The 21,284-nt window shown below is 37.0% G+C and overlaps 2 protein-coding genes across 5 annotated transcripts in view; both read right to left on the bottom strand.

Annotated features, from left to right (window-relative positions):
- The window catches only part of cacna2d2a (calcium channel, voltage-dependent, alpha 2/delta subunit 2a), a 412,063-nt gene that overhangs the window by 131,929 nt on the left and 258,850 nt on the right, over positions 1–21,284 (bottom strand). For all 4 annotated transcript variants that reach the window (XM_049479460.1, XM_049479459.1, XM_049479458.1 and 1 more), the window contains one exon: positions 9,077–9,215. In XM_049479460.1, coding sequence (XP_049335417.1) covers positions 9,077–9,215 — 139 coding nt within the window. The remainder of the gene's footprint in view (positions 1–9,076; positions 9,216–21,284) is intronic.
- rps10 (ribosomal protein S10) overlaps positions 1–21,284 on the bottom strand; it is a 532,411-nt gene that overhangs the window by 9,854 nt on the left and 501,273 nt on the right. The window lies entirely within an intron of this gene.

A 21,284-nucleotide genomic window follows, 5' to 3' on the forward strand; every position in this document is an offset into this window, starting at 1 on the left:
AAGGTCCAAATTATCATGTGGAATAATAGTTAATAAAAAAAATAATAATTAATGATTTGTTGTACTTTTTTACATCAAATAATTAAAAGTAACTATGTAACTTTTACTCAAAATAGATTTTAAATTGAGTACTTTTTTACTTTTACTCGAGCAGATTTTTAGATGGATACTTTTACTTTTACTTGAGTAGAATTTTAGCAAAGTAAAGGTACTTTTACTTAATTACAATTTTTCAGTACTTTTTCCACCTCTGGTTATAAGTATGTTTTTTCTATAGTCTAATAGACATGCCTCATTTACATTATCAATCAAAATTAATGCATTTTTAAAATCTACGTCTCGTTTTTATCTATAAAAGACATTTTTTTAAAACTGAAATCATGTTTTTATACTATTAAATATAAATCATTCTCCAGCTCGCTCAAGTTTTATCTGTGTTCTGGCAACACAAGAGCAGCCGCCGCCCTCAAAATCGCCAAAGCTGTATCTCACAAACCACACCTCCACTTCCTCCTCTCTCCTCTGCAGTCCTTCTCAGTTTGTTTCCTCTTTTTTCTGTTTCTCTCTTTCTGCCAAAGCTAGAAAAAAAAGAGAAAACCGAAAAGGAGGACAGCGGCATCCACGCGAAGGTGGCTAATCCCTCCATTCAAACAAGTGAAAGCCGCTCTTCCTCCTCTTTCATCCGCACACAATTAGCCGAGTCTTTCCATTTTGCTCTAATAACCACCATTTCCACCACTATCTCCAGCGACAATAGAGACCCCATACCACAGACAGTTTTAGGGGGGGACAGTTGCCTGCAGAGAGGATTTAATAAAAAAAAAAAAAGAGAGAAAAATCAACTTCGTGCCGAATGCTAACTGAGTCTGTCTTTTTTTTTTGTATTAGCATATTTTTAGGCCTGTTTTTTATCAAACACTAAGCTTCTTTAGAAGCTGACAGAACGATGGATATCAGTATCGGTCCAGTCGGGAGAGTCGGGAGAGTCAAAGCATTCCTTCAAGCAAATTCTTTCCAAATCCAAGTTCAGAATAAATAAGGTCATAATCTCTGTCTAATTATCTTGTCTTAGCTTGTGGATATTACAGATCTTTCTTCTGTATGTCCTTTCTGTCTGTATGACTTCAGAATTGGTTGGTTTGGAAAATGCCCCCAGGAAAAAAAATAAGAGAGCACTTAAAAATGATGAGTTTCTTTGATTTCCCCAAATTGAAACCTCTAAAATATAATCAAGAGGAAGATGAATGATCACAAACCATCAAACCAAACTGAACTGCTTGAATTTTTACACCAGGAGTAAAGCAGCATAAAGTTATCCAAAAGCAGTGTGTAAGACTGGTGGAGGAGAACATGATGCCAAGATGCATGAAAACTGTGATTAAAAACCACCAGGGTAATTCCACGAAAATGTAAAACTTGAATGAATATGAACTTGTTTTCTTTGCATTATTTGAGGTCTGAAAGCTCTGCATCTTTTTTGTTATTTTAGTCATTTCTCATTTTCTGCAAATAAATGCTCTAAATGACAATATTCTTATTTGGACTTTGGGAGAAATGTTGTCTGTAGTTTATAGAATAAAACAACAATGTTCATTTTACTCAAACATAAACCTAAATAGCAAAATCAGAGAAACTGATTTAGAAACCAAAGTGGTCTCTTATTTTTTTTTCCCAGAGCTGATATATAAAAATGAAGCGTGTAAAAAAAAATTAAATTATATATATGATATGTAATTTTGACCAGTCAAAAGTTTGGATGCACCTCTTCTCATTAAATGTGTTTTCTTTCTTTTAAAGAGCCACTAAACACTAAGTCATATTTTTTTATTAAAATAATAATGTCGTCCCCCTGCTGACGTCCAATCATCTGCGTCTTACTGCTATCAGAGGCAGCTTTCTGTCCTGCCCAGCCCCTAAACCCATACATCACTCAGTGCCCCTAAATTTTTTTTGACCCTTTTAATAAAAAGTCAATACTTAGCAAAGACTACTAGCAAATGAGCCCCTTTCATAAAGCTAAACCATATGGCTAGTACTCAGGTGATCTACTTTATGTAAGTGTCATGTGATCAGAATTGGGTGTAATGTTAGTGTGTGGTGCATCTTGGGCAATGTAGTCTGGAGGCTGCAGATTGCAGGCAGAGCTGAGGCGTGACACAGTGAGGTTGAGTAAAACTACAACTGCATCTGTTCCTGCTTCTACTTTAGAATACACAGCAAAATCTAAAATTTAATTCCCCACCATTTACTCAAACCTGTACAGACCAGACTCCTCACCTTCTTCTCCCTCCAACTGGAACCCCCTCCCACTCGTTCCAGCGCCGGCCCGCCCACCTCGCGCATGTTCCTCCGCGGCTTTTCCTCTGGTGCCCATTCGGTAATAAGCGGCGATAATTAGACGGAAAACTGTTTGGCTGTTTGACCTGCACTAATTAGAAAGTTTGCAGGCTTGGCAGCAGGATTCTGCGCCGGCATAATGAATCATAAAACGCTTCATTATGGCCGAGTCGGGAAACGTCCTCCATCTCAATAAAAGGCCACAGAGAGCAATCACGGCACACACCAGCCGCCGCGTTCAGCCCCTGGAAACAGAACACAGCCCTTTTCACTCCGGTCTGCTTCTATTATGAACAATCTCTCAGTTTCTCTCGCGTTACTTCTTTCACTTGCTCTCCATCCGCTCTCACTCTGTCTTTTAGTTGCTATAGAATAGAGCAGATCACGACTTGCACTACCTATTCAACTATTTCAGAACAGTGAGTGGACTTGCTGTGAGGGCAAAGTTTTCCTTTTAAATATATTTACACTCACCAGCTACTTTATAAGGTACACCTTGCTAGTACCGGGTTGGACCCACCTTTGCCCTTAGAACTGCCTTAATTCTCCCTGGCAAAGATTCCACAAGGTACTGGAAACAATCCTCAGAGTGTCTGGTCCATATTAACATGAAAGCATCACGCAGTTACTGGAGATTTATCAGCTGCACATCCATGATGCAAATCTCCTGTTCCACCACATCCCAAAGCTGCTCTATTGAATTGAGATCTGGTGAGTGTGGAGGCCATTGGCAGGCATCAATGTGCCAATGCTATTCAGAGCACCAGGCAGAGCCTTGGGGGCAGGCATTAACATGCCAATGATCTCCAGAGCACCAAACAAAACCTTGGGGTTAGCACTGACAGCCAGTGGTCTCTGGATTACCAAGAAATGATGTACCAGTGCTTTTCAGAGCATTAGGCAGAGCCTCGGGGGCAAGCAGACGTACCAGTGCTCTCCACAAAACCAGTCAAAGCTTTGTGGAAAGGCATCAGGAGCCAGTGATCTTCAGAGTCTCCGGCAGAGCCTTGAGGGAAGCCAATGATGTGCCAGTGCTCTCCAAAGCACCAAGCGAAGCCTTGGGCACATGCATCAATGTACCAGCACTCTTTAAAGCACCTGGCAGAGCCTGGTGGGCATGCATGGATGTACCAGTGTTCTAAAGAGCACCAGACAATGTTTTGAGGGCACGTATCGGTTTACCAGTGCTCTTCAAAGCACCAGGCAGAGCTTTAGGAGCATGCATCGATGTATTAGTGCAATCCAGAGCACCAGACATAGCCTTGGAGTCACAGATTAATGTACCAGTGCTCTCCAAAAGCACCAGGTAGAGTCTTGTGGGCATGCATGAATGTTCTAGAGTGCACCAGTAAATGTCTTGAGGGTATGTATCAAGGCAGAGCCTTGCAGGCATGCATGGATGTACCAGTGCTCTCCAGATAACCAGTCAGAAGCCAGTGACCTTCAGAGACTCAGACAGAGCCTTGAGGAAAGTCATTGATGTGCCAATGCTCTTTAGAGCACCAGGCAGAGCCATGGGGCAAGCAACGATGAACAAGTGCTCCCAGAAAACCAGTCAAAGCCTTGGAGGCATGCAGAGCACCATGCACCACGCATTGATATAAAAGTACTCTTCAGAGCTACAAGCAGAGCCTTGGGGGCATGCATTGATGTACCAGTGCTCTTTAAAGCACCAGGAAGAGTCTTGGAGTCACGGATCGATGTACCAGTGCTCTCCAGAACACCAAGTAGAGCCTTGGGGGCAAGCAAGGATGTACCTGTGCTCTCCAGAGCACCATGCAAAGCCTTGGGGGCATGCATCAATGTACTATTATGATCCAGAGCACTGGGCAGAGCTTTGTGGGCAGGTATGGATGTTACAGTGCCCTTTAAAGCACCAGGCAGAGCCTTGGGGTCACGGATCGATGTGCCAGTGGTCTCCAGAGTCCCAGACTAAGCCTTGAAGCCTGGGGCCACTCAAATGGTGCTAAGCAGAGCACCACTTCGGAGGATGTTCATAACGTAATTTCCCCTAAGGGCTTTAATCAACACACAAGTAGCAACACTGATAGCAAATTGAAACTTAATGTGTGGAAATAATAAATAATATGGGCATATGACAGTTAAAGTTCAGTAACACGTTCTATAAATTAGGTAACTAAAAAGCATTATAAATGCATTCATAAAGCTTTAGAAAACATTCATAATGCTTTATAACACTTGACATAAGCCATTCTAACTATACATGATTGTTTATAATCTCAAACCTAAAACGTTATAACACCACGGTATAAAGCTTTATATCACAAAGCGATCTAATGCATTATAATATATTCGTACTTGCTGTTCTTAAAATTTTGATCAGACTTGTTTCATAAGGCTTAATAGATGTCGAGTTCACTCACATAATGCTTTACCAAGATCCACAGTTGTGTAAGTGCACATAACAATTAATGAACCATTATAAGCACTTTTCACAGACATTAAAAAGTGATGAGTTATTCCACATTACCAAAGGTATACAACACATTATAAAGCTTCATAATCGCTCTTCACAGACATAAGTGCTTTTTTATAATTTGATATATGCCTTTGGTAATGTGGAATAACTCATTACTTTACCTAAAGTCTGTGAAAGCATTTAGGAAGGTTTATAATTTGTTATATGCCTATGGTAATGTGGAATAACATCACTTTTTCACAAGTCTGTGAAAAGCACTTATAAGTGTTCATTAGATGTTATGTGCATCTACAGAACAATTTTTTGTTGTAACATACATAAGTTAGAGGGAAGGCATCACTGTGGACCTTGATAAAGCTATATGTGAGTGAACTCAACATCTATTAAGCTTTATGAAAAAGGTCTCACCAATAATGTTAAGATGTTAAGAACAGCATCTACACATATATTATAATGCATTATAACGCTTTGTGATATAAAGCTTTATACTGTGGTGTTATAAATTTTACGTTTAAGATTATTAACATTTATGTATAGTTAGAAATGCTTGTGTCAAGTGTTATAAAGCATTATGCATGGTTTATGAAGCTTTATGAATGCATTTATAATGCTTTATAGATACCCGATTCATAGAAAGTGTTACCAGACCTAGACCAACTCCTGAAGAATTCTGAGTCACTTATTGCAGTGTGATTTTACTGTAATCTGTGAGCATTTTGATGGATGTATTACAGGTTAGACATCTATTTGATATAGTTCTGTAATTATTTTTTAATTGTGAAGTCCATGTCACAGCTATTAACCAGCAACTACTGTTGAAATCTCATACCGGTCTGTATGATGAAGAGCTGCCATGAATATGCATGCTTTCCCACATTTATACCCCGCGCCTGTGACATAATGACCTCATTACACTTAACATTAGTTAGATAAAGGACTCATAATGGTCTCAGTGTGTATCTCCAGTGCACCATTTGTGTAACACACATGGATGCACTGGGAATTGTAAATTGCTAACTATGCAGATGAAAAAAAAGGTTCTGGCCTCTGTGTTTCCCTGATGATTATTAATCCTCCTCCCCGAGACATGAGGGCTTTTTTGTTTTCAGCGCTAACGGCTTTCTGACGGACCTTCTGATGGTGGAATTAAAGTGGAGCACATACAGGTGCATCTCCAAAAATTTTAAAATGTTACTTTAAAATGTGAAAATGACACAGAGTGATCTATTTTAAAAGTTCATTCATTTTATTGTTGATAATTATGGCAGGATATTTGAATATTATATAAGACTAATTGGTACTTTTGGCAGTGTGGGCAGTGTGCAAAGTCCTGCTGGAAAATGAAATCCGCATCTCTATAAAAGTTGTTATCAGCAGAGGGAAGAAGCATGAAGTGCTGTAAGATTTTGTGGGAAAACAAAACTGCACTGACTTTAGACTTGATAATAAAACACAGTGGATCAACACCAGCAGATGACATGTCTCTCCAAACCATCACTGATTGGTGGAAACTTCACGCTAGACCTCGAGCAGTTTGGACTGTGTGTCTCTCCACTCTTCCTCCAGACTCTGCTCCCTTGATTTTTTTTCTAAATTAAATTTAAAATTTCATACTGATGATCAGTGATGGTTTAGAGAGACATGTCTGTCATCTGCTGGTGTTGATCCACTGTGTTTTCTTATCAAGTCTAAAGTCAGTGCAGTTTTGTTTTCCCACAAAATATTACAGCATTTCATGCTTCCCTCTGCTACTGACAACTTTTATGGAGATGCGGATTTCATTTTCCAGCAGGACTTGGCACTCTGCCCACACTGCTAAAAGTACCAACTGCTCTTATATAATATTCTAATTTCATATTTTGAACTGAATAACTGTAATAAAGTAACTTTTCAATGGTATACATTTTTTTTAAGATGCACCTGTAGGTCTCCAGTTCCATCCTGGCACTGAACTACAATTCCCATGAGCCTCTAACTCATCTAAGGCCACCAGCAGTAGCTTACAGGTCTCACATACTGATTAGACTCCTCCTCAAAGGCCCACAAGAGACATAAGCGTGACATAAGTGTGATGCTGCTTTGCTTATTGCATTTAAAGCTCACATGCATATATAGCACATCATGAGAAAGCTTGGCTTTTCATCCCTGATTAATAATCATATCAGCCATATCGAATAAATGGGAAGCTCTACTGCAATTAATATTTGATCTTTATCTGTAGAACAGAATCAGTGTCCGCAGGCCCATGCGGACACACAACATATGTTTTCCTATATATGTTAAAATGCTTTATATGGTACAATACATCCCGAATCAGACAGATCTGCTACACACACCGTACTGTAATCTGACAGCACTACAGAAACACAGTCTGATATCTACACATCACACACACACACACACTCACACTAGCACTGTGGGTCGTGCTTTAGGAACACAGCCCTCGTTTTTTTTTTTTTCCAGTGAAGCACGTTGTCTTTTTCAGAGAAGCTCTCGTATCATTCCAGGAAATCTTATCAAAGGGTGGAGAGAAAAAGCTGCAATTCAGCCGAGACTGTCAGCTGGAAAATCCACCACCAAATCCTGAGCCACATCTGATAAGATCAGACCCCAGCTCAGGGTATTTCTGGCCCTCTCGGCTTGTCAGCTTAAACCGGAGCTAAAATAGTTTCATAATGTTCTCTTCTGTTATAGGATGTCATCATGGATGAGATCTATTAGTTAAATAAATGAGGCTGTCTAGGAATAGTACTGTGCGTTGTGTATGTCAATGTTTGTGGTATATTTTAGTATGCATTTCATGTGAATTAGACAAAAAAATAGTTACCAAAAATAGTACAAAACCTAGTACAGAAAATAGAATAGCATTAATTGTTACATTCTCCTTTTGTTCCGTGTCGTTCCTGGTTTATCTCTGTGTTTCTATTTCTACCTTTTCCCATGCTCCTCTGTTTTCTTATCCATGTGCTTTCCTGCATGTAGCTCTGTGTTCTCACTGTCTCCACCCCTGTCTTCAGAGCTCCCACTTGTGTTTATTTGTAACTCCGCCCCCTCGTTACCTGTCCCCTGGTGTTTCATGTTCCTTGTCTATTTCTGTGTATATATAGTCCCTTTGTTTCTGTCCTCCTTTGTTGATTCTTGTGCATTTTCCACGTCAGTCAAGTGATTTCTTTGTTTTCAGCCATTATTGTATCTATATACAGTACTGTGCAAACGTTTTAGGCACCAAAGCAAATTACACTAATCCATTTATCTCAGCAATATGAGTGATGCAAATAAAGATAGATACAGTAAAACGTAACAAGAATTTCTCATTTTTAACTATAAGTATGTTATTTATATCCTGTGAGCCACGCTGAAGAACAAAGTGTAGAGATTCCAGGTTTCTCCTGGATGCTCCTCCTCAGCCAGAATGTGTATATATATATATGGTCAGTTCCGTCAGCAGCTCACCTGATTTACCACATTTACCAAAATTTACCAAACCAGGTGTTGATTAATATGATGAGAACTAGAAATAACTCTATTAAACTCAGATTAGGAGGAGGAGAGATTAGTAGATGTTGTTTTAAGGAAAACTTTTAGATTTTTCTAAAATTGCTGTTTGTATTTATTGTAATGCTGTAATGTGTTTTACTGAGATAATAAACACTTACTGCACAGATAAGAAGCTTTTTTCTTTACTGAAATTCCCACAGGTGCCTAAAACTTTTGCACAATACTGTACCTTAGCAGTTTTCTTTTTCTTTCCTGTTTGTTAATAAATACTCACATTTGTGTCCACTCTCCAAGTCCTCTCCCTGCACACCCTGAGATTATTATCTTATTTTAAGTCATCTTTCAAATTTATAAGTATAATCTCTGTATGCACTTCCAACAATAGGTCATAAAACAACAGTGTGAATCAATTTAGAGTTCAATTAGTTAAAATCTGACAGTATAAATATATGCTGCTTAATTTCTGTGTGCAGATGTATTGTGCATGCTTTGTATTTGGGCCTTTTTATTTTAAATCGTTTAAGATTACATGGATTTTTGGACTTAATCTTAATCTTCAGTCTGAATAAGAAGGTCTTGAAAGACCCCATAAATATATATATATGTGGAACCTAGCGTATACAAATAAGAAAAATGCTGTGTTTGTTTGTTTATTTTTAATAGCTGAAAAGTGTGAATAGAAGTTAATGTTCTCAACACTTTATTCAACACCAATTTTTTTAGAAATATTCTGGTATACAGCAATGTTTAATATGGTGCATTGTCTAAAATGAGATAGTGGTGTAGAAACTGGCCACTCACAGCCCTTGTAGATGTCGGTGGGGATCTGCACGGCGGTGTAGGAGTAGTTGACTTTGTTCTTGAAGTTGGGGTCGTGCACAAACTCCAGAGGAAGAGAGTACGGGTTGTCCAACAGGTTCTCATCGTCTCCATCGTCAGACTGCAAAAAACAGAGACCAGAACATCAGTTCTGCAGGCAGTAATTCGATTCCCCACAATCAAAGGTGGCGACTCTTCTGACGACAGCCTCATTATATTCTCCGTCCATTCATCCCCATAATGCAATACAACAGCAGGTATCAAAGTGGGCAATAAGCAGCCAAAATCAATTAGCGGGTGAGATGGCTATCGCGTGCGTTCCGAACTCCTGTAAGCTATTAACCCCGTCAATAATGAAGCACAAAGGCGACTGAACAACAGCGGCTCCTTCCAGATACCAGTAATTAGCATTTTAATACATCTCCAGTCTCAAATATGCACACAAAAGTCCGCTTCTGAAGGAACTTGAATGAGGGAAAATGTCGAGGTGGCAGAAAACGTGTCTAATAATTGGATTTTGATGGCTCGTGGGAACGTGTGTCCCGTCCAATGAATAACCCCTGAGGAATGCATTTTAAGAAACCTGTCCGCAGTGCCCTGCATATGCATATCGCAAAATGAGGCAAAGCAAAAGCTCCTGTAATTGGGAACACTTACAGGCCACTTTATTAAAAAAAAAAAAAATACAAAATAAAAAAAATCCACCTTGCTCCCACCGTGCAGAATTGTTGGTGAAGGCGTTGGTGTTACTTTTGAGCAAATAATGGATCACCAAGCTACAGGCAAAGACTTTTTGTACAGTAAAACTGATCCCAAGTCAAATCCAATAACATTGTAAAGCAAACCAACACCAACACCAACACCCAACACCAACACCCAACACCCAACACCCAACACCCACACCAACACCAACACCAAACACCAATACCAACACCAACACCCAATACCAACACTCAACACCAACACCCAACACCCAACACCAACACCCAACACCAACACCCAACACCCAACACCAACACCCAACATCAACACCAAACACCAACACCCAACAACAACGATTCACGCTCCTGCTCCTAACAGTCCACACCCAGACATACACCCTCTAAAAAGTAATATTATCTAATTTGATAACTACACTGTAAAACCTGATAAGTTGACCAAAGTTGACCAAACTTTTGTTGTAACCAATTACCTAATAAATTTTAAGTTTGTGTAACATAATGAGTGCTCTCTGAAGACAGAGCTCTTCAAAGAGCACTTACTCTCTTAACACCTCTAACACACTAACTACTTCTAACCTCATTTCCTTCTTCCTCTCCTTCACTCCTCTATCCTATTACTCCCCTTTGTCCTCCTTTTATCCCTATCCAAAGATGTTTTACCTTGAAACTTATTTTACATTGTACTTGACTATTGTAAGTCGCTTTGGACAAAAGCGTCTGCCAAATGTAATGTAATGTAATGTAATGTAATAATTTTTAAGTACAATGAACTTAACAAATACATCTACATATATATTTAAAATGAATATTTTCCTGAACTTAATTGTATTTAGTCTTCTTTCTGGTTTCATTCAACTCTTTTTTTTTAATACTCATACAAAAGTAGATGAAAGAAAACAGTAAAGAATTAAAAGTACTGAGAGCACAGAGAGAACACAGAGTTACTGCAGCTCAGTAAATGATGCTTGATCTACAGCCGACAACACAGAGATCAAGTATTTAATCATAATATATGATCTACAAGTTAACCTAAGGTAGCCCAGGGTTAATCACTACACACACTGATGGTGAGTGTTAGTCAGAAACTGTTGGACACACCCAGTATGCAAATAGATTGTGACAGAAGCCAATGGAAAAGAAGCTGCTAATGGCAAAACAGACTAAACTCAGTTATATTATAAGCTGATTCAACTCAAAGATCTCAGTTTGAATAGTACAGTATATGTGCCCACAAATGTTCAACTAACTCAAAATAGTTGAGTATTGTTTAGAAATATAACATTTTATGTAAAGCAGACTTAATTATTACAGTGTAATATTATCTAGTTATGTCACATGAACACAGTCGGCAGCATAAAGAGCTCATTCTGTTGCTGCAGGAAGGTAACGCAGTTTGACTTTGCTGTGATAACAGTAAATAACAGCAAACTTAAACTGCATTACCTTCCTGTAGCAACAGAGGGAGATCTTTATGCTGCCGGCTGTGTTCACGTGACATAACTGGACTGGAGGCGGAGCGAGGTAGAGTAAGGTAGAGCTCTGCAGTGAATGAGCCAATCCAGGTGCTGAAAAACTTTTGAGGTACGTTAGGTAGTACCACTATCCAAAAAATATGTGTTTAAAGTGTTTATATTGGTAGCAATACAAATTCTGTTAATCTTACAGCCCAGTTCAATATTAAAATCTGATATTCCAATATATTGTGGATCTATAGTAGGTATTCATATTCATAAAGGTCAGAGAGTGCATGTATAAGTTTGTATAAAGGTTATGTCACAGTTGTGTACTGTTATATGGAACTGGGAAGCATGCACTTAACCTGTCAAGTACAAAGAAATGCATGGAGGAACTAAAATAAGAGCATGCACTCCAGGAGCATGCACAAAAAAAAACAAAGTACTGTAAATGCTTCACTACGTGATGATCTCTCTCTCTCTCTCTCTCTCTCTTTCTCTCTCTTAAAGTCTTAAAGGAAGTAAAAATGTATTAGTTGCTGAATGCAGCAGGATGTGGAGCACAAGAGCTGCAGAAAGGATACTTTTTTCCCATTAATGTGATATTTTGGACTCGGAGTTGATAAGCTGAAATGCTTGAAAAGCATCCGGATTCATACACTTCCTCCTCTATAGTTTATTTATTCATTTATTTCTGCACAGTCTTTAGATAAACTCAAAGAACCTGGAAAATATGTGATCTACCTCTCTTTCTCTCTCTCTATTTCTCTCTCTCTCTCTCGCTCTTTCGAAACACATATGGCCAGCATATAAAAACCTTCGAGTTACTGGATGTTTTACAAAATGCAACAACTCCCTTTGCCAGAAAAAAAAAAAGATTTTAGACTACAGAATACATATAAGTGTGCCAGAATATTCCCTGTACTCAGCAACTCTCAAACTACACTTCCCATAATCCCCCTGTTCATGATTCCACTGTCACACCTCCTCATCTCCTACAAAACATCCCATTCCTCATCACCAGAGTACTAATCATTATCACCTGTTTTAAACACAGAAGACTAGTTTGTGAATTTGCGAAGTATTGCCAACTATTCCCAAAGCATACAGAGTGTTATTATTTTTGATTAATCTAGTTGTTTATCTAATTGTTCTGTTTTGTAATTTTGGTTACTTTAGAATTACAAATGGAACGTGTGTCTCGTTCAATTAATTAACCCCCAATAAATTATAAAATGAGGCAAATAATTATAAAATGAGGCAAAGCAAAGCTTCTGTATTTGGAAAAAACTTACTTAAAGGCCACTTTATTAAAAAAAAATAATAATAATAATAATAATAATAATTAAAAAAACACCTTGTAACTCAACTTTGCCCCCACTGTGCAGAAATAGGCATTGGTACTGTGCCTTTTACACTCATAGTGTTACTTTTGTGCAAATAATGGATCAACCAGCTACAGGTAAAACATTTTAGGACAGTAAAACTGATCCAACTTCGAATCCAAGAACATTATAAAGCAAACCAACTGTTAAGCATGGTGGTGGGAGCATCATACTCTAGAATAGTTTTGGAATGGGTACGTTAAACAATCAAATAACCATCAACAATGCAATAATAAATAACTATTGTTATTCACTCCTTCATAACACGACTAATTCACAGTTTTAGTACATCCACAAGAGTATGAACCATTCATCTAATATTAAACAAATCTATCAAACATGGACGAGGCCTTCATGTATCATCCTTCATAATGAGGAACAGGTATTTAATCATAACCCCTATATCAGATATTTGTTGTATCACCAGATATTTGTATTCTCACCAATACTCAGCTCTGAAATACAGCCATAAAACTGAAATACTGCTGGGTTCATGATTATTCCAACACCTCCCAACCCAATCCCCCAATCCCAAGCCCCTCTTTTCACAGACGTACATAAATACCCCCTCTCTCTGAGAGAGTAAGAGAGAGGTGCAGCACACAGTGATAGAGAGGCATGGGTTAATTGGGTTTGACGTGATAAAAACTGTTTGTTTTTCACAAAATTAAATGCAAGCCTCCTGCCCAGTGCGAGAATTGATTTATGGCCTGCCTTTAATTGTCTATTAAAATGCAATTACAAGCTGTTGTTGGGACAAACGGAGAGACGGTTCTGTTGATACCTCCCTGAATGTCAATGTGATAAACACACACACACACACACACACAGACACACTAATGAACATGATGCACACAAACAGAAAAATATATGCATATATACACACACCACAAATGTACACAGCTAAAACGCTCTAAAGACTGCAGCAGTGTATCGTTAATGCTGTCACAAAAACATTAAAAAAATACAAAAAAATCTTACATTTCCACCTAGGACAAAAACCTCTCTAATTTAATATTTAATTCCAAGAAGCATATGTATTGGTAGATTTAGCATTACACTTTGTAAGAAAAAAGGAGAGATTTACATTACATCAAAAAAGTATAAAACCCCAAAAATAACCCCTCTATAACACGATATTTGTATTTAAGAAGAATAAAAATCTAGAACCACTGCTTCAGCATGATTACCTTGTGATTGGTTTTTGAGACAAAGAAAACAGACAAAATAGGCTTTAAAAAAGGCTTTCCATATGTACTTCTTTACATATTAAAACATTTAAGGGACAGAGTGCTGATCAAAACAGTGGCTGTCATAGAGTAATAAATTAGTAGGTCAAAAATGTATACAAAATGACTAAACAAAACCAAATTTTTAACTCATTTTTTAAAAATAATTTACTATTATTGGTAACTCTTATCTTCCTTTCCAATAGACCTATTAATATAAGGTGCTACACAGTTAAAAAAAAAAAAAAAAAAAAAAAAAAAAATATATATATATATATATATATATATATATATAATTTAATAATTATGAGTTTCTTTGAAATTGAAACCTCTGGAATATAATGAAGAAGAAGGTGGATGATCACAAGCCATCAAACCAAAATTTTTGCACCAGGAGTAAAGCAGCATAAAGTTATCCAAAAGCAGTGTGTAAGACTGGTGGAGGAGGACATGATACCAAGATGCATGAAAAAAACTGTGATTAAAAACCAGGGTTATTCCACCAAATATTGTATATTTCTGAACTCTTAAAACTTTATGAATATGAACTTGTTTTCTTTGCATTATTTGAGGTCTGAAAGCTCTGCATCTTTTTTGTTATTTCAGCCATTTCTCATTATCTTAAAATAAATGCTCTAAATGACACATTTTTATCTGGAATTTGGGAGAAATGTTGTCTGTAGTTTATAGAATAAAACAACAATGTTCATTTTACTCAAACATAAACCTATGAATAGCATGAATAGTGGTCCAGTTCTTTTTAATTGCAGTAAAGAAGCTTCTTGGCAGGAGGACCTAGGAGCTCCAGCAGGGCTCAGTTGTTACTCAGACAGAACCGTCACTGTTTCACTAGCCTGAATCCACTTAGCTGAACTATCAGCTCGGCCGTTTCTGCTCACTCAGCTGTGAATCCCTCCAATCAATAGAGCTGAAGGACATTAAACCTGCCTGAATCTCCACACTGCCTCAGTCCTGCTGCTGCTGCTGCTGCTGAACATTAACAGGATCCATCACACCGAACGCACCTCAGCTCTTTCACAGCATTAATCATACGCTAACAATCCACCGCTATTAAAGGAGAATCAGCTGAGACACGTTTACTGTTCTTCAGCTGGAGCTCAGACGCTAACTCAGCTAACGAGTAATGGCAGCTAATGTACACCCATTAGCCCTGTGCTAACTGTAGCCTATATCATCACATACTGCTCACATTCAATCAATAGAACCATAGGTTTAAATTGGCCATAAGACTGATACGTATATAATAAGTTATAGAATGTAGTTTATTTGTGTAGCACAGGACTGAAGTTCTAATCCAAATTCATGATTTTGTATGTTTAGTTTTCCAAATACAATATCCAGTGTGGATCATCCAAGATCAGATATAAAATTATTATTTTTTTCTAATAGAAAAAGCTATGTGGTCTCTTTTATAATTGGTCAGTACAACAACGTTTTTTTATAGAGTACGGACTCGTACAATAAACTAAAGCCATAAGGCATCAGTGTACATATGGTTGCACTGAAGGATTTAGTCGGCGTGTCATGTGGATGGATGCGTAGAACAGCCCCCTACAATTATTGTTCTCAATATACTGTGACTATTTACATTTTTATCTCAATATATTATGACTTTAATCACAAAATATTACGACTTTATTCTCAGAATATTAAGATTTTATTATTAAAATATTTTCACCATTCTCGAAATTTTATAACTTTATTATAAAAAAATTACAACTTTACGAGTTTATTTTTTAAATATTACAACTTTATTCTCAAAATTTTACAACTTTATTCTCAAAATATTATAATATTACAAATGTATTATCAAAATATAACAACTATCGAAATATAAAGATTTTATTTTTTTAATATTATGACTTTATTGTTGAAATATTACGACTTTATTATTAAAATATTATGACAACAACAAAAGAATCAGAACGACTAAAATGTGCCTCTAGTTTCCCCAAAAATACATAATCGGTCTTGTTTTACAATCTTACTGATGAGACTTGTGGACTGCTGCAGGTGCATGTAAAATAAAACATGCTGCATGTTTTATAAAATATGTACGGGTTAAACCTTTATTTACGACACTTTTAAGTTCCTCTTTAAATAGTTTCAAGCAAGTTTCGACTGTGTGGTTTCTAGCACTGTAATGCATGCTGGGTCAGTGATTATCATCATCCTCTTAATCTTAACATAACGTAACGTAAAATCCTTTATCTGCAAAACAAAGGTCACATAAGACCATAAAGAATTTACTGCTCATCAAAAATGAACAAATAATATATTACAGTGAAACTAAATGGGTTGGAGGTATGTACTGTAGAGAAGCTCGGCTGAGCGTCCTTTTATTTGTTTATTTCTCCGTCTCACGCCGTCATGCCACCGAGAGCATAACCCCCCTCCCCACCCCCCTTCCAGAGGAGTCCAATCATAATTAACCAAGGCAGCTTCTAATTAGGAGCTAAAATCCGCACAGGAAAGACTGATTGGTTCATTTTCTCCAGCCATACACCACCTGTTTTGCTCGATTCATTACCCAATTTGTTAATTTTATCTCCTCGTTCCCGAGCTTTAATTAAAGGTTGCGGGGGCCAAAAATGACATTTTGAAGACTCTTTCAGTCCCACCTTTATCTTCCCTGGATGTTCACTAATCACCAACATCACTTGTGCACCACAAACCCCCCTCCCACCAACTCCATCGCCATCTTGCGGTGTGTGTGTGGAAGATAAGGACGAGCGGTTGAGGGAAGAGGAATCCTGTTGACTCTCATGTTTATAAAATAGTGAGCTAATGTGAACTTTAGCAGTAATTTCTAAAATACACCATAAAACCTAACTGCATTTTTTACTGAACGCATTTAAAGTTAACATAACTTAAATATTAATACAGAAACTTGGCATCACTTATGCTGATAAAGTCAAACTAACTCAAAAATCATGTGTTGCCTTCTTGCATTTATAGCTGCTCTTTAAAAAAGTGTTTGTTTTAAAGGCACACTAGGTAGGATTTCCTTGATTATTGATCTTTTTAAAGAAGTGAAATTATAGCTTGAAACTCACTGCAGCACTGCATTGAGGTGTAACGCTCGCGAGAACTGCGACCTGCTTTCCAGAACTGTGACCTGCTTTTCGACCTGTATGTAGTTCTAACAGTTCTACAAGGACTACAAAACACGCTATTTGGAGTTGGTTAATTCTTTACAGAAGCTAACTAGTAATGATGGGCACAGCAGCTCTTTTATATGAACTGAATCATTAGAATCCGTTCACTAAAAAGATTCGTTCATAAGATTTTTTTGTGCTGTTCATCTGTGCTGTTCTATTTTGAGGAGAAGCTTTGGTGATTTCAGAAAGTACCAGATAAAGACAGATCACAAGTAAGGGTGTATTCAGTGGGTATTTCTGTTTTGTAAGGAGCTTAAAATGTTAATAATAATGTTAATAAGAGAGTTAAAAAGTTATTAAAACAATAAGAATGTAAATATGTGATGTATAAGTTGAGTTAAAGTGTTTGTTTTAACTGCTAAAGCTGTAGACTAGCAGGCGGAAGCTAGCAGCGATTAGCATTAGCGATTAGCATTAGCGATCAGGTTAAATGTGTAAATATATCATGTTAAGTGTACAATATGGCTGTTTGTAAGCTTAGCGTGCAGTAAATTGCCCCAAACTGAAATATGCATTTTAGTCTAGGCTTGTAAAAGCTGATTTTACTGATACTGTGTTTCTGTTTTAATATTATTTCATGCTGTGCTTGTTTGGTGGTGAGGGCTAACAGTGCTACTCTGTAAACACACTGTTTTATCAGTTGTAGACACAGAAGAAATGTCTTGTTTCAGTCGTGATTACAATAAAGTAAACATTTCATGCCAAAAGAGACAAATTGATGATGGTTGTAATTATTTTTGTGTGCTTTTCTGATGGAAAAAGTAGCTTACATGCAGGTGGATTTTCTACTATTAATGTAGTACATTTTAGTAGTAATAACAGTCTACGATATATATGAAAAAAATATATATATACACACACATATATATATATATTTTTTTTTTTTCTAGTGGAGCTTTAAGTGTTTGATTTGAGTAACTTAAATAATTTAAGGCAATCGGTTTCCTCAAATGAAATAAGTTGATGCTGTTTGATAGGAAGTTTTTATAACTACAGCCTATTTATTTTACTTTATTATTTGTAAATGAGTTAGCTCAACTTGATGTGCTGGAGTTGTGTAAAAACAGTGAATTTAAGTTGCATTAAGGTGTAATGCAGGTCTGTTAAGGCAGATATACTTAATTTTAATACATTGGCACAACTATTATATACATCCAAATGGAGATCTTTGAGTTGAACCAACTTATAATAACTAGTTTAGTTTAGTTTGTTGCCATTAACAGCTTCTTTTCCACTGGCTTCTGGCACAATCTGTTTGCATACTGGGTGTGTCCCACACAATTACACTGTGAACATGGTTAGTACAAGTCATTTGATTTACTATCTATTTAACAATGATTATGTGCATTAGTCACACTCATTTAAAAAAATGCTCAAATAGTTTGAGTTATTGAACTTAAATGGTTTAAGGCAATGGGCTACCTCAAATCTTTTGAGTTTATATAACTTGTCAGGTTTTACAGTGTAATTATCACTGTAGAAGAATTACAATGTGATAAACTTAAAGGTATCCTTCTGCTAAAATCCACTTTTTCTAGTTCTTAGTGAAATACAGTAGGTCTCTCTGAGTTGTATATGCATACTGCATATGTATCTGTTTCTCAGCCTCCACTGTCTGCAGTAGCTAGTAAAAGAAAATCCTCAGAAATATGAGTTGATCAGAGAGACGTTAGGTGTCGACGTCAACCAGTGAGTTTAGTGAGGCGGTCCTGATTTGAGGTGGAGCCTACAGCTTCTGTTTACAGAGCTAGTTAGCGTTAGTTATCTTGTGTAAGTATCTGTAGGTTTAAATTGTATCTCCGGTTGATTCCGTGTTTAACTGAAACCTTACATACACACTTGGGAAGGCCAATTTTGACAAGGTAGCTCAACTCGACAGAACACCGTTCAAAGCAGCCGTCGATAGCACTGCTTGAGCAGCATTAGCATTACCGCTAACTGCGCTACCTCTTTCGCTCTTCAGAGGTGAGTTATTTTAGACTGTAGCCTTTGTGTTTACCGTGTTAAAACATGCTAGGTGGGACGAACCGCTAGCTAATATCGCCCTGTTTTAGTGTAGCACTAGTGGTTAGCCTTTGATGCTAATGCTAACTTACTCACCCAATTAAACAGTTTTCAGGAGAGAAATCTGTGCAGATTAACATCCAGCTCTGGTTTGACTTTAAAAGAAAGTATTTTTTTTTCTATTATAGTGTTGTTTACTTAACTTAACCCTTGTGTGGTGTTCATATTTTTGTTACTCGTTTACTTTGTTACTTGTATTTAATTCAGCAAAATTAAGCAATTTTACATTAAAATGCTTTACACATGCTTGCTTCACCTAAATTGCAAGCAATATAAACAGCTTACATGGTTAATATTTGCCCTTTAACTTTCTTATGTTACATTTCTTTCAAAAAGTGCTACTCTTTTTTTATTAGGTTTTAATAAAATGTAAAAGAAAATGAATTTAACTCAAGATATGAGTAGAAAATTTGTTTAGTTTCAACAAATTAGAAGTTCCTTATCCAGCTGAATTAGAAGTTCCTTATAGCGTCTCTTAAAATGCACCTTATAATCCGGTGCATAAATAAAAAAATAAATAAAAAATGTAAATAAAACATGGTAAATGTTAAGTCTGCAATATAATATATTGCTTTTTTTCACTTATTGTCTATTAATATTAATCCCAGCATGTTTTGCTCCTTGGCTTGGTGAAGTTTTCTAAGTACTACATATGCAAATAGCGGGGATGTTATTTATTAATGTGTATGTGTAATGCATGCTGAGTCTGTGATTATCATCATCTCTATTTAATGGTCTCATGATGGATAATCCGAGGCTTGCAGCTCAGCAGTCTACTGGGAATGTTTGCTAATGTTGCCAGTGACTACATCAAATGCATACATTATTTAATCTACTGTAAGAGTGAGTGTGTGTGTGTGTGTGTGTGTGTGTATGTGTGCATGAATTAGTGAAGATGCTCTTATGATTAGATGTGAGAGTGTTTCTGAATACAGAAAATGATGGAATACTCATCTGATCTATGTCTACACAAATGCGTAATTATGAAATACATAGTACGCTATGCTACGCTAAGACTGAATGACCCTGAGATCATTCTGAACAGTCTGTTTGGTTTGTAGAGAGATGGAGAGGAAATCTGTGAGGAGAAACCATCTTCAACCACCACCTGTCCAAATTAAAGCCATCTGACACCATCTCTTCATAATGGAAGACTCTGAGGTCTCTCCGCTGAAGACGAACGCTACACTAACGCTCCGGCTGATGTCAGCTCCCAGTCCACCAGCCATTTGTTATTTCTCTGTGGTTTATTTTAGTGGAATGCCTTCCAGAAAGCAGATGTTGGTTGTTTAGCGTAAATAACTCTGTGCTCTTGGGCTACTGACAACCTAATCAATTAGAGGTGGAGCCATTTCTCCATCTGGGACTCTTTACATTTAAACTAAAAGAGAATTTAAGGTTCAATTGCTGGTTTGGTTTACATATATATACAGTACAGGCCAAAAGTTTTCTTTATTTTCATGACTATTTACATTGTAGATTCTCACTGAAGCATCAAAACTATGAATGAACACATGTGGAGTTTTATGTACTTAATACAAAATGAGCTGAACCTCCACAGTCACCGGACCTGAACCCAATCCAGATTTGAGGTTTGGGGTGAGCTGGAGCACAGAGTGAAGAAGACAAAGGGGCAACAAGTGCTAATAAACACCTCTGGGAACTCCTTCCTTCCTTCAAGACTGAAAATAAAAAAAAAATATTTCAGGTGGCCACCTCTTAAAGAAGCTCATTGAGAGAATGATGCCAATAGTGTGCAAAGCAATAATCAGAGCAAAGGGGGGTTATTTTTGAAGAAACTAGAATATAAAACATGTTTTTTTTTAGTTATTTCACCTTTATTTTGTTAAGTACATAAAACTCCACATGTGTTCATTCATAGTTTTGATGCTTCAGTGAGAATCTACAATGTAAATAGTCATGAAAACAAAGAAAACGCATTGAAAAAGAGAAGGTGTGTTCAAACTTTTGGCCTGTACTGTATATATATATATATATAAGCATAATAAGATGATGATATTGGTAAGTTAGATGGTAAGTCACATTTAACACTTGTATTCTCAATTTCTCTCTCTAATTGACTCTCTTTTATTGGTCCCTCTCTCTCCATTTCTCTTCCTCTCTGTGTCACTTCCTTTTTTCTAATTTCCACTC

The sequence above is a fragment of the Astyanax mexicanus genome, chromosome 5, assembly GCF_023375975.1.
Source record: "Astyanax mexicanus isolate ESR-SI-001 chromosome 5, AstMex3_surface, whole genome shotgun sequence".
Lineage (NCBI taxonomy): Eukaryota > Metazoa > Chordata > Actinopteri > Characiformes > Acestrorhamphidae > Astyanax > Astyanax mexicanus.